Source organism: Ruditapes philippinarum, unplaced genomic scaffold, assembly GCF_026571515.1.
Source record: "Ruditapes philippinarum isolate M1 unplaced genomic scaffold, ASM2657151v2 ctg5104_1_1_1_1, whole genome shotgun sequence".
NCBI lineage: Eukaryota > Metazoa > Mollusca > Bivalvia > Venerida > Veneridae > Ruditapes > Ruditapes philippinarum.
Window position 1 is genome coordinate 54,124 of NW_026859039.1, and position 15,290 is coordinate 69,413.

Genomic DNA, 15,290 nt, shown 5'->3' on the forward strand with positions numbered 1-15,290 from the left:
GACGTTTTGGACTCTGGAACTGTAAACGACGCTAAATTTATAAAAAAAAATAGATTCATTAATGATATGGAACATCACGTGGTAAAAAAAAAACAAACAAAAAACAGTGGTTACATTTTAAAAAGTGTGAAATATATGAATATATATATATATTATACATGTATATTTATTTATGAAGTATATATGCCCTTAATTCTGGATGTTTCAATTACTTTTGTCGAAGTTTTTAAGTGATCTATAGTATAAGAAGTAAGGGTATACTAGTAACACTGATTTATGGTAATTTTATTCAATCCAGTTCGGAAATAATCGTTATTGTACGTCGTTGGACGGCGTTTCTGGTTTGAAATGGAGAAACTGATAATCTATCCGACAAACTAATATTCGCTTGTCCTTGGGTACTATAAATTGGTTTGACCTTTAACTCCCAGGTGTCCAACGTACAAAAGGCATCAATAAAATACAACATCTCAAATAAAGGAGGCTTCAATGCAGACGCTTTATCTAAAATTAACCCAAGGTCGTGACATCGCAAATAACCTTTGAAGATAGCCTTAAAAATGACCGGGTCAATTTCAGGTAACTCTAGGCTCTGGAAAGGTGGGTCATTTCAGGTGAAACGATCAACACCTTTATAGAAAACTCATTGCGTATTGAATTGATGATAATAAGTATTACTAACCGCTTACTTTGTATAATAATACTTATGCATAAAACACGTTGTTATTATTATATTTGGAATACTAAAACATTTATACAATGTGCAACAATTTGCAAATATTTAACATTTTCCATAATAAGCGGATAAATATATAAATACTAAATAAAACAACTTTTTTATGCCAAGGTCAAAGCTTGGCAGATAGAAAGGGATTGTTAGGGGTAATTGCATATTGTTATGTATGTTATTGAAAAGTAAACATGTCATTTTTTGTACATTTGTATATATTTCTATATAGTATATTTATGATAACGAAACATTTTCCTTTAAACTCATAGAAATCCTGGGTTCAAATCCTGCCCGGGACTTTGGATTCTTTCGTGTGAGAAAGCTATCCACCTTACTTACGGAACGTCAGTGGTTCTACTCGGGTGCTTATCTGTGCCTGAAATAATGCACAGACGGGTATCTGATGTCTTGCTGGAAAGTCACCATATGACCTCTACTGTGTTGGTTCGACGATAAAACCAAACAAATATCTTTTCGGTTTTGTGCCCTAACTTATTGCCACTCTTTTTATTAAAGTACGACTATGTAACATAATGTTCCGATTAACCCCTTTTTAACCTTGTTTACAATGTTACGTAAACTGAATTAATCTGTCCCAGAAAGAAGTCATTGTACTTCGAGCCATTTTCTTGGCGGAAATGATAGTGTCGTCTGATAGTGTCGTTCACTGTGACAAACAAAAGTTCACCATTATAAAGAGAAGCTTGAAAATTGCAGATATGATTTGTTGACAATCCATATCTAAAAGTAACACGCACGTGTATATTTTTAGAAAGGCATGTATGCGTTATCTTCGAGTGTTTAATCATTTATCATGAACTATTTTGCTTTGGTATCTAAAATTATGTAAAACTTCCTTGGCACATATTCAGCGGAGGGTCACTTTTTAAATTTCCGTCTTGATCTTTAGATGGAAGCGTGTTCTTTATGTATTTTTTTAATAAATAAAGTCTAAATCTGATCCAAACTCTGAATTTCGAATTAATTTCGATATTTTTATCTCACACCCGATTTTTCTTTGATCATGAACCTTTAGGGCAGGTTTTTGCCTTCATTTTGACCGTTCATTGAATGTAAAGTAAATTACTGCCAGGGTTGTAGGCCCCTATATATATACATTTACAGAACACTAACCTGGCTTTATAGACGTCAGTGACCTAACTTTACCGAACAACTTGAACCTACGTTTTCATAACCGATTATAGAATTATCAATTGCGAAATGACAGATCAGATATAATTATATAGGTCCATATAAAGCGCCTTTAATAAACGTCATGACAAAATCCTTGTAATTTTCATAGCAGATTTCGTACCGACTGTGAATTTCTTTCGTAAAAATTAGTTTTTGGTCAATATTAATTTAAGTTACATAAAGCATATTGAGTGCAAAATGGAAACTGTAGAATAGAATTATTTTAAGTTTACATAAGTTTTTTTCAAAAAATCTCGGAAGTATTAATCATAATTGTAAAAAATAAGTTTTAAACTTTTGAAAGTGATTACTTTTTACAGTATTTAGTAAAGTTGTTTTTTTAATTAGAACTCGTTATCTTAATAAATTAAAAAAAAATACTTCACGGTTTGTACTGTTATTGAATACAAAAATACTTAAGATATTTGACACCACCATTATCATCATCATAATAATAATAATCATCATCACCATCATCATCATCAACATCATCGTCATCATCATCAACAACAACAACATCATCATTTACAACAACAACAACATTGCCATCATCACCACCATCATCATCTGATCATCACTATTAATATCAACTATAATCAGTATTACTATACTATTTGTTCTTGTACAGTACTTTAATATGTTGAGGCGTAATGAGACGTAATACGTGCAGAGTTGATCATGTAAACAAGTAAATGGTTTCGAGGTTAGTTGTACATTGTATTCGGAAATCCTCGCCTATATCCAATAAAATGCAATATTAATAACCATCTCGGAATTTTAAAGAAGTTATACCGTGTAACAGATGGTGGAATCTTTAAAAATTACAAAATTATTAAATATATGAAATAAAATGATATAATCAAACTGACAAAGAGGAAACTCGGACCCTTGTTGAAATCACACAAAAGATTATAATAATCACGAAGGTGACTCATTTTCACGTTGATACAAACTACAAACGCCATTGATTATGAAAATAACATTTTTCATAAATCCATGATCTTACATAATCTTTGCACAACACAATAAGAGAAATAAATTAAATTATTTACATAGATCTACATAATATCTAAAGATAGCAAAGCGCAGTACGTGATTTTTTTCTTTGTTTACTTGTTTCGTCGTTATAAATTGAATAGTTTTGATTTATTCGACAAGGCGGTGTAACGGTGTCTAAAATGTTGACATGTAGTGTCCTACGTTGACCTGTTTAAAATAGTGACGGTATGAAAGTTGTCATAAAATGGGTAAAGGAACGTTGCCACGGGCCGTTTGTACGTAAAAATAATTATTAATTAGTGGAGGAAAGTGTAAATAATGTCATTAATGGTATAAGTTTGATAGATATCGGGCTATTTTATAAGGCATATATTCGAACATTCGCCCCCCCCCCCCGTTTTGACTATTATTTGTGAACTTTTCCAAGAACTATAAGTTCTTGTATTTTTAATTATTCGTGCCTTCATTAATCCTTATGTTAGATAAAACCGACTGATACTGGTCTGCACTGGTCCAGTAATGGTATAGTTACATGTATAATTATCTTTATGATTATTACGGTGGCAGATTTGTGCCATGTCATATTTTCGCTCTGCGGGGCGCCTGACGAAAACACAAAAAAAACGACAGTCACCAGTCACTTTGTCGTATTTTTGTGTTTTCGCATGGCGCTTCGCGGAGCGAAAATACAACATGGCAATATAATTTATGATCCTTTTTTTAACTATAACTACATATTTCGTGAGAAGCTTTTTTCTTATCATGTATGTCTAGAATATTGAAACCTTTTATTGATTTTGATCTTCTGTCAAATAATTTTACTTTACGCCTGATTTAACATAGTCATAATTCAGTGTTCAAAGAAATAAGCGTACAGCATGTCAACATCTGACAATTTATTACATATAGACTCTGAAATTACCTGATGAATTTACTAACGGTTTCTGAATACAGACGACCTAAGTACAATCAAAGGAATCGAATAAGAACAAGAACATCAAACACTTAAAGGAAATTAAAAATACAATTTAATTTAAGCTTTTAAAGCTACAGCGTCATTCAAGCGTTTAAAACTACAATGTCATTCAAACGGATTAAACTGCAATGTCATTTAAGCGTTTAAAGCTACAATGTCATTCAAGCGTGTAATGTTACAATGTCATTCAAGCGTGTAATGTTACAATGTCATCCAAACGTTTAAAGCTACAATGTCAGTCTAGCATTTAAAGCTAACAATGTCAGTCAAGCATTTAAAGCTACAATATCAGTCTAGCATTTAAAGCTACAATGTCAGTCAAGCATTTAAAGCTACAATGTCAGTCTAGCATTTAAAACTACAATGTCACTCAAACGTTTAAAGCTACTATTAAATTAAAGCATTTAAAGTTACAATGCCATTCAAACGTTGAAAGATACAATGTCAGTCTAGCATTTAAATCTACAATGTCATTCAAACGTTTAAAGCTACAATTCAATTCAAGCATTTAAAGATACAATGTCACTCAAACGTTTAAAGATACAATTTCATTCAAGCGTGTAAAGATTCAATGTCTTTCAAACGTTTAAAATTACAATTAAATTCAATTGTTTAAAGCTACAATGTCAGTCTAGCATTAAAAGCTACAATGTCAGTCTAGTATAAAAAGCTACAATGTCACTTAAACGTTTAAAGATACAATGTCATTTATAGCATTTAAAGCTACAATGCCAGTCTAGCATTTAAAGCTACAATGTCATTCAAACGTTTAAAGCTACAAAGTCATTCAAGCGTGTAAAGCTACAATCGTTTCAAGCTACAAAGCCATGCCTCCAGTAGACAGACTTTCTCAAAATTACATTTAAGCGTTTAAGAAAACTTAGAGTTTGAAGATAAATGAATATTGACTCAATATTCAATCACTTTCCATTGTGTATTCTGTATTTTGACATTATAAAACCAACGTTGCTAGAACCGAAATTTGTGAGCTATGCTGTTAGCGGATTGCCTCGAACGGTACATTATGCCACAGAAATAACTTTTTGAAAACTTAAACATTAGTTTTGTAACGTTAAGATAATGTTTAAAGAGCATGTTTAGACGATTAACACTTGAAGAAATGAGCGCCAAATCTGAAATTATTTGTCAACAAAGTAGTAAATGTAATCAAAGTAGTATTTTGACTTCCATACAAATAACTTAATCACTTTAACTATACTATTATTGCAAAACAGCAACAGAAGAAACAGTTGCTTCTAGTAAATTCACACTTAATTGCCAATGAGTATCTTTTTGAAACTATAACATGGTACGAAAACTTTAAAGCTCTTAGAGCATTTTTATTGCATAATGGGCCTTTAATGTTGCATCCCGATATACTTATGGTTATGCATGGACAGTTCCAAAAATGGAACAGGTCCATGTAAGAAATAAGCATGTTAAGAGTAAAATGTCTCAAAGCTATGTTAAATGAATTCATTTGTACTCTTGACAATTAATTATAGATATTTGTAAACATGACTTTGGAGGCGTCCCTGGTAAATTTAAACTTCATTAAAATACTAAGCGACAAAATAGTTGTTACGTTTTCAAGCTATATCTATTTATACATTTTTGTTAATTTCATTTACGGTAAAATTATGATATTTGCATAATGCTATGGTCGATTTTCATGTGAATCATCCACGAATATTGTCCGTTAAAACAGAATTAAATGTACCTGCGTCTATAAGGCTTCTGGTTTCGTGCAAAAGCCGTTCGCTTTTCGTGAAATATTCAAACATATTATTTCATACAGATATTTTGGAATTTTTGTTTTCCAAATTATAAATCAATACATTTAGATAGTTAACTACAGGCAGCAAATAAGCCAGATATACATGTACATCTATAAATTTATAAAGCTTTATTTAATGAAATATATTCGTAAAAACTATCAACACTAAAATTATACAGCGCTGGACAAAATTTAATACTTTTGCCAAGTATTAACTATTAACTAATCTTCTTTTTTTATTCTGTTTTTTTTCACGGGCAATTGGCAATGTATAAGTTATATGATTTATGATGGTAAACATAAAAAAAATGAATATGAATAAATGTATTCCCTTATTGAAGGCCCCATGAAGATTATTTGTTTTGCATGAGAATACGGTGTATCCCGGGTCATTTGTGGTCAAACTCCGCTACATTTAACTAGGGCAAGTCATCTTAGGACAACGTTCGCGATGCTATCTGCTTCATTTAATTCCGTAAATCTCCGGCAATGTTCGTTATATTCCGTAATAGAAAAGCTGCGGTTTGGAGAGAAAAAATATTTAATAATGACAATTATAAACGGATCATATAATTGATTATTTAAACGTTTTTACCAATTTTATGTCGGTAGTTTTTGACGTATTTCACAAACCAGATTGATTTATTTTTCAGTGTTAGTTTGTTATTTTGGCTTTAAGAGATGAAGTTAAAGGTTTTAGCTTGAACAATGTAAACAACCGAATGTTCGTTATACATGTCCAATATACGTGTATGTTTGTTTGTTTTTTTGTTGTTGTTTATTATTATTATTATTATTATTATTATTATTATTATTGAACTAGTATATGTTTACTAAAACGTTTATTGTTCCAAATACTCAAAGAAAAGGGCATGAAGCTAAATCTTATGATTTTCTTTAAATAAAAGTAAGTTATAGTAAAATTATGTTGTATGTTTGATTCTCCAAAGAGTTGTAACATTAAATTTCTTTGTTATTTTACATACGTATATGTAGATATATTTTGTAACAGAATAAAATGCCCGGAACAAACTTTAAGAAGAAAACTTTGAAACTATTCGCAAGTATATATCTAGCATCTATTACATGATAATTATGTATATCCTACTTTTCGAAAATTCAACTTTTGACCCGAATCGAGTTTACAAACTTTACATCATCAAACTTATGTCCACTGATGTCGTATATTTGTGTTATTCTTAGCGTTGCAACGTTTGTAAATTTTTGGTCATTTTTCACATTTAGAATAATCATTCAGGAATAATCATTCAGGAAAAATAAGAGAAAGTGAATTATCTGAAAATTTGCACACGATTTATTGGTCTAGACCTATATCAAGTGGAACATTAAATTCGAAATATTATTTCTAGTAATCATTATTAGGTAAGATTATGATGACTTCTTACAATTATTTTATCATTGATGTTAGAAAAAGTTATTTCAGGCAAAGTATTATTTAGGGGTCAGAGGTGGCGTGTTATATTGTATTTAAAAGAACGCTGATCCGTAAATTCGTGTTTCCCACCTGCGTCTAAAACAGAACCTTTTGTGTGTTTTCAAGGTCAGTTGTCAAAGGCGTTGTCAATTGAGCGAGTTTTCAATTATATTTTATGGACAGCTGTTTGTTTGCACGACATTCCCCTTTGACCGCTTGACCTAGATGCATTTTGACATGCAGTGGTCAGTTATACATAAAGCCACCTCGAACTGCATTGACCAGTTTTAATTACCACATTATGCAGTCAATTAAGTGCAGGGTTAATAAGTGCATTAAGGTGCTTGTCATCAAAATATCAGAAAATTGTATGTTTATAGTGCTCAGAATATGTAACAGTTTCTCGTGTCCTTAAATGCCCTGCACGATCTATAGAACACCGTTTTGTAGCGTCGAGCTATTCGCCGCAATGTCAGGTTAGGTCAATTACTTTGTGGCCTCCGTGTGACCTCTCCCTCTATCCGTATACTTCGTTCAAACAAATCAGTACTTCAGTCTATACACTATTGTTGGTCAGTTAGACACATTGCTTACTTCAATTAATGATTTGAATTTTACTTCTTGTGTTTCAATGTGTTAGTGAATAAATTTGAAACAATATATGTTCTTATTAACATAACTACATGTATATTGAAATGGATTTTAAGTTTGAGAAAAAGGAGTAATCAACTAATAGCAAAAAAGAATTGACAGTGCTACTTATGTAAGCTATTATTTGACGGATATATCTCGTATTCATATAAATGGTGAGTTTTAGGATTTTTCTTCTCCAGGCGAACCGTTAGTAGTTTCTTTCTTGTTGTTGTTTTACCTTTACGTCACGAAATGCAATCGCCAACTGAACCGCATAGAAATATTCCATTCTGTTGATAATGATGATGATGTACTGTAAACGTGGACAGTTTAATGTGCCTTTTTGTTCAAATGTTGATACTAAGAGTTATTTTATGTAATAATGCGCTTCCACTCGAAATGACAGTGCTGTTGCTGCGTGTATATACATGTCTTAATTAAGAATAAATAAAATCGTCTGTCAGCTGACTGGATGTGTTTTCATAATCAAAAACAGTTTTGGCATAGACCGGTGGGCGTCATTTACCCATTATAATGGCCTGCGTGTTCAGTACTAAAGTACTATGTATACTACATCACTATATGGGGAGGATTTTTGTCCTGTATATTTGAGAAAATGGCTGACAATGCAAACAAGGTACCATAGACACGACGCCTTGAGGTTATAAAACATTTTTTCCGAGTTCTGTCTCAAATCTCAGAATTTTCATTGGCCCGTGGCATCTTGTGGAAGTTTCTGAACAATCAAATACTTGAGATCTAAGCTCGAGCTCAGTCTGATCAGGATCCATGCTGTTCGCTTACAAACCCTGTAACAAGTAATTAAACTGATAGCGAACAGCATGGACCCTGATCAGACTGCGCGGATGCGCAGGCAGGTCTGGATCCATGCTGGTCGCAAACCCATTATGTTTGTTTTGTCATGGCGCGGCTCAATTATTATAAATAGACAAAATTAAAATCTTTCGGAATAAAATACTTTTCTTCTATTTTAAGAAATATATTATCATAATTTTATTATCAATGATTTTGTGCATGCGCTGTTCGTTTTTTAAGGCAATTTACTATCTTTTTTTTTTTCATACAAGCATTTTTTAAAAGTTTATTGTATTATTATTATTATTGTTATTATTATCATTTTTATTATTATTCAGACAATATTTTTTAGCAGATATATATAGCTTAAAGCAGGGTGTTTTCATGAAAATATAATTTTTTTTTGTTTACAACCATACTGTATGCATTCTGTTCTTTATTTGTACATTTACTTCTATATAAACTTTCTATGTTTTAATAAATCTTTTTTTTCTCTTAGAACACATATAGATACAATTATAGTCTCAAACTTATACTATTTGCAGTTTCATAAACTTGTAAAAAACTGTCTATATTTAAAGATCGCGCATTTTTTGTTATATAGTTCATAATTAAACATTAACTCACACGTTTGTTTTGTTATACCAAGTGCATAATAACTTTGTTTATGTATAACTATATCAGGAGTTTCATTCTATTATAAACTCATATAAAAATGTTTATGCTTTAAATCTCGATGTTTTACTATTCCTAAACATGTTAAGTTTAGACAATATTTCATTTCAATCAAACAAATACATTGTATACGCAATATAATTACAATAAAAAAAAACAACAAAAAATACAAAAAAAAAGAATAGAAAATTACGAGCTGTTATGGAAACTCTAGACCTAAACTTTTTTATATTCACTATCTCGGAATTATCTATTTTTGTCTATTTATGAATTCATGTATTTTATATGCCCCTGTATAATCTTGAGCTTTTTTCTAATATGAACACGTTTTATCTTAATGAACCCGTTTATTTTTATATAAAGTCTTCATTTTATGAACTCAAACGTTTTTTCTCGTGTTTTTGTTTTTTTTTTCTTTTGAAAATTCGGTTTTTATAAACTCTGACGCTTTTCTTATATAGAGGATATTGAATGAGTGTAAGTTCAATACTGAATTTATTGCACGAGTTGAATAAAATTATATTATGCGAGCCTCTGGCGAGCATAATATTACTTTATTCAACGAGTGCAATAAATTTAGTAATGAACTTACACGAATTTAATATTCTATTTATCACATACCCAAAATAAATACCGTTTAAAGTGAAATAAGAGTCGTTTTTCATTGACGCGCCTATATTGTAACGCTAACATTTAGCGCGTCTTTACACTATGTTTATATAACGCTAATGACGTCACGTCAAAATATATGCACGGCCGTGCAATACCATTTTTACGGAGTCGCAAAATCGGCACGGGTGTGTGATAAGTTAATTTATTAAAATTTAAGTACGTTTATGTTATATAAACGTTTTTTCCTTCTATAAACGCTGAAGTTGCTTGTACGAACTCGTTTTTCTTCTATGAACCTGTTTTACTAATATAAAGTCGCTTTTCTGATATGAACTGTTTTTCTTGTATACGATTTTCTTATATTTACTCGTTTTTTTTTTCTTATATAAACCCGTTTTTCTCATATGAATTGTTTTTCTCATATGAACTGTTTTTCTTTTATAAACTCGTTTTTCTTTTATACTCTGTTTCTTTCATATAAACTATTTTTCTTATTTATGTTTGTCTTATATGAACTATGAACTGTTTTTTTTCTTACATGACCTCTGTTTTCTTTTATGAACTGTTTTTCTTATATTAACTGTCTTTCTCATTTGAATTGTCTTTTTTATATGAACTGTTTTTTTTTTTATGAACTTGTTTATTTTATAAACTCGTGTCGTGTTTCTAATTCCAGTCGTTAATTCTTTGTATCCTCTACATTTTAATATACGTATCAAGCTTTCTCAATAATTTAATGCAATTGTAAAGTGAAACAATTATAAAATTATACGACATTTCCGGTTTCGAAATCATTGTGTTCTTTAAGGAAATACGCGACAATTTCTTATCAAAGTGGAGATAAAAGACTGAAAAAGAAAAAGACAGAAATATTATCAGAAATATTATTAGTTGATACGAATTTATTTTTGTTGAATGTTCGTATGTTGTAAGCTTAAAGCTTATTGAAACACTCTCGAATCCGTTCCAGGAACCTTCTTGCTCACGGGTTTGAACCCACGCGACTAACTAACTAACTAATTAACTAAATAAATAAATAAATAACAAAATAACTAACTAACTAACTAACTAACTAACTAACTAACATACTTACTTACTTACATACTTACTTACTTACTATACCTTACTTGACTTGACTTGACTTTTACTTTGACTGGACTTGATTTGGTTTGACTTGCTTTGACTAGACTTGACCTGGCTTGACTAACTAAATATAACCTCCCATGAACTATTGATTCCTACTTGTTTAATTCGCTCAAAATAAAAATAATGAATAATTTTACAGTAGCCGTGTACAATCAAAATATACTGTGTTTAGCCATCACTTGATAGTTGTGTTTAGCCATCACTTGATAGTTTTCGAAAATGAAACATATATTCGGAAATATTCCAATAACTTTGTGTTATATTTAAGTAAAATGTTGATAGGTTTCTTTACCGAAAGCTTAACCCATTTGCGCCTGTCGTCTACTTTTGTAGACACTAGCAGTTATCAGTACACTAGGACCTAATTATGAGCGCACATTTGTTTATCATTGTTATTCTATACTTGTTGTCATGATAAGCGTTAATTGGACTATTTTGCTAGACAAAATGCAGACCACTACGTTATTTGCAGTGTGTTTTCAACAAAAATGTGATAAAAATTGCCTTGAAAATATTATTGAAAATGGCTAGCAGAAACAGGTATGTAAAACTTTATATTGTTTTTATTTTATATCATAAAGTATGATTGTTTTATATTGTATAATTATATTTCTGCTCAATTCCTGTTTTATAATTCAGAAATATGTATAAAATGTGTTATGACAGTCAATTTAGATTTTGTCTACAAAAGTAGACAATAGGATCAAATGGGTACGTTTTATCATTATGAAAATATTTTGTTGTTTACAGAAGATACACAGTAAATGAAATCATATCAATGCTTGAGGATGAAGGTAACTTTGAAAGGGCAGATATACATGTTCAACCACCTCCTGTAGATGAACTGACAGATGAAGATAGTGCAAGTGAAGATGAAGAAGTAGGTTACAACAACCTCAGTGGACGTCAGTTAGACCAACACTCAACAGCGACAGTTATTCGCCTAGATGGACGTCATGTTGTTGATTCAGCATCAGACTCCGATCTAGTTAGTAATAAATAAATAAAATAAATAAATAATAAATAGATAAATAAATAAATACGAAGCAAGTAAGTAAATAATGTACAGTAAATCCAGTTGAGAATAAGATTTTTTATATTTATCATATTTTATTTTTCAGGAAACTGACCATTCTTCAGATTCTTCTGATACAGATGAATACGAAGTGCCTGCAAATATTGCAAAAAGACCTCAAGTAAGAATTGCACTGCGGGATCCAGCTCCGCGTCCCAAACGACCTGCACCAGTAAAGAGGAAGTGGGAAAATAAAGATCTACCTGAGCAAGATAAAGACAGATTCACTTGGCATGGCTCAAATATAGACAAAAGTCGATGGCCGCAAACACCAGATGGCATCTTCAACTTATTTTTTGATGATGACGTGATCAACATGATTGTTGAACAGAGTTTAAGATATGCTGGTTCAAAAGGCAACCATTTGTTTTCAACTTCACCCCAAGAAATTAGGATCTTCCTAGCAATTCTGCTTATATCAGGCTATAACACTGTGCCAAGACGGAGACAGTTCTGGAGCCGGGATGATGACGTAAGGAATGAGGCAATAGCTCGTACAATGCCGCGAGACAGATTCGACATATTGGTGCGATATGTACATCTTTGCGATAACAACAATCTTGACAGAGAGGACAAGTTTAGCAAAGTAAGACCACTGCTATGTCTGCTGAATGAGCGCTTCTTGTTATACTTCTTGAAAGAGAAAAAACCTTTCAATCGACGAAAGCATGATCCCGTACTATGGGCGACACGGAGCGAAACAGTTTATTCGTGGGAAACCAATTAGGTTCGGTTATAAGATGTGGGCTTTAACGACAGCACTTGGATATGTTTTACAATTTGAGCCCTATCAAGGGGCAAAAGGCCACCAAACCCATGATCCTGGCTTCCTTGGAATGGGCGGAGCAGTAGTTATGGACCTGCTTTCAGAGCTGCAGAAAGATGATGCATACCATCTGACTTTTGATAATCTATTTACTTCCCTGAAGCTCGTGGACCGGCTTACAGATATGGGAATATCTTGCACAGGAACCATCCGTGCCAACCGAATAGAAGATTGTCCTGTCAAAAATGTAAAAGACATGGGAAAACCGCAACGAGGAAACTATGATAAAAGGTATGACGCACACAAAGGTCTGATAGTGGTGAGGTGGAATGACAACAATATAGTGAATGTGGTGTCAAATTGCCATGGAGTTGAACCATTGCAACAAGCAACACGGTGGTCAAAGCAGGCAAAAGCTAGGGTGCGCCTTCTGCAGCCATACCTTATAAAGCATTACAACCAGACAATGGGAGGTGAAGACAGGATGGATCAAAATGTTGAGAAGTATCGTATCTCTATCAGATCCAAGAAGTGGTGGTGGCCAGTGTTTATGTATTGCATTGACCTTGCGGTGCAGCAAACCTGGCACATTTACCGTGCTACTGATGCAGGATTGAGGCAACCATTAGATCTGTTAGGTGTCAGACGAGCTCTGGTTACTGTGCTGCTTGCTCAGGGGCGTACACCTGCTGTCAGCCCTGGCAGACCAAGAGGTAGGATGAGGCCATTGTCAAGAAGAATTCCAGACCATAATCGACTTGATGGTAAAAATCATTACGCAGAGCCAGCAAAAGAAGTGCGCTGTTCATTGTGTGGAAAAAAATGCAGGACACAATGTTCCAAATGTAATGTTGGAGTGCACAGGAAATGCTTTGAAATGTTTCACAGTGTTTAGGTATTCATACGATCAAAGCCAAAAGACATGAACAATAATAATTCATATTCAGAATGAATTTCAGAGTGAACATTTCTGTGCCTAATGTCTACTTTTGTAGGAAAAGTAATAGAAAACATTGCCTGTATAAACTTTAAGGATTTTTTCAAGTAAAAGTTATCAAATAAACCAACAATAGGTTATCTGGACATATATTCTATATGTGTTTTACATATACCCATTTGCGCCTGTTGTCTACTTTTGTAGACAAAATATTAAAACACTAAAATAAAAAACACAGTACTTATATTTGAAAAATAAACGGATATATGTTATAACTATATGGTTACTATATGTTTTATACCTTTCTTATATAAAAATAAAATTCCGGCACAAATGGGTTAATCGATTAACAGCGAGCCGCCTGTGAGAGAGAAAAAAAAACAATGTATAGATTAATACGCAGCGCATGCGCAATACAAGTGAGGGTCGTTTCAGGATAAAATAGCGAGTTCATTTAAGGTAACACGACAAGTTCAAATGGCGGTCATACTGGTTTTATAGATAGAATAGAAAAGTCTTCAATGAACGCAATTTTAAATGACATGTCAGTGACATTTTGGGTGCATAATATTACCGCAAAATGTCCAGTTCTTGTCCAGTCTGTGATAATAAGTTATAGACACACTACCTTAGAGATATCTGAAATTTAAAGGCGGATTGCATATCACTGTGAGTATTGTAAACGTCGTAATTGAAAATAAGTTGGTTATTTCATAAATGCATATACCAATAATTTGTTATTTATTTATTTTATTTTATTTTATTTTATTTTTATTAATTTTATTTATTTATTTATTTATTTATTTATTTATCTCAACATAGTGATGTACTTATAGGCGTAATTAAATTATGAAATGAAACTTACTTAATTATTTTTTAAAGCGCTTTTAGTTACAAGCATGTCTAAGTAGGAAATTTTAAAATACAAATCTTTTACTATGAATGTCATGTTTTTCATCATTTAAACTTTTTTCTAATTGAAAATGTTCTAAAATTTAGCGCTATATGAGTATAATATTATTAAGCTTTAAACAGGTTATTAAAATGTGTTTTGTGTTGTTTTTTGTCGCTGTTATTTGAATAAGTTATATATTTAAAAAAAAATGGCAATTATTATGGTGATTGACAAATGCATTGATAATGCAAATTGTTTATGATTCAATAAAAAAAAACTACATAAATTATAAAAATATTACCCCACTCTTTTAAGAACTGGATGTTACCAATGCATTCTGAATGAAATTTATAGAATTCCCCGTTAATAAGGTGCATTTTTGGTTATATTTTCATTGTAAGAAAATAATACAATTATGACAAAATGGTGGTTATATTTATTTTTACCTTTTCACTGACCATTAACACTTGGTGCACATAATGCCACTTTAAACAAGTGTTTAATGCTTTTAAAACAGTATAATCTACAAGCTTGAAGAGAAAAAATACAATGTATGTTGAAAATATGTTTATATTAGTACACAATATAATATACAACATGATATCACAACAATATAATAATTGT

At 31.7% G+C, this 15,290-nt stretch overlaps 3 protein-coding genes across 3 annotated transcripts in view; all 3 read left to right on the forward strand.

The window, feature by feature from the left end:
- Positions 1–15,290, forward strand: part of LOC132754976 (estrogen receptor-like) — a 36,772-nt gene that overhangs the window by 5,701 nt on the left and 15,781 nt on the right. The gene's annotated exons all lie outside the window — the stretch shown is intronic.
- Positions 11,646–13,986, forward strand: LOC132754977 (piggyBac transposable element-derived protein 3-like). The gene is made up of 2 exons (XM_060745741.1): positions 11,646–11,981; positions 12,115–13,986. The coding sequence occupies exons 1-2, from the start codon at positions 11,772–11,774 to the stop codon at positions 12,793–12,795; spliced, it is 891 nt and encodes a 296-aa protein (XP_060601724.1). The 5' UTR covers positions 11,646–11,771; the 3' UTR covers positions 12,796–13,986.
- On the forward strand, positions 12,809–13,729 carry LOC132754985 (piggyBac transposable element-derived protein 3-like). Its single transcript, XM_060745749.1, has one exon. The coding sequence runs from the start codon at positions 12,809–12,811 to the stop codon at positions 13,727–13,729; it is 921 nt and encodes a 306-aa protein (XP_060601732.1).

Excerpts from the sequence above, each read along its gene's own strand:
- LOC132754977 (XM_060745741.1), top strand. The coding sequence starts at position 11,772 with ATGCTTGAGGATGAAGGTAACTTTGAAAGGGCAGATATACATGTTCAA. Across the intron at positions 11,982-12,114 it reads CAGCATCAGACTCCGATCTA|GAAACTGACCATTCTTCAGA; the intron begins GTTAGTAATAAA and ends TTTATTTTTCAG.
- LOC132754985 (XM_060745749.1), top strand. The coding sequence starts at position 12,809 with ATGTGGGCTTTAACGACAGCACTTGGATATGTTTTACAATTTGAGCCC.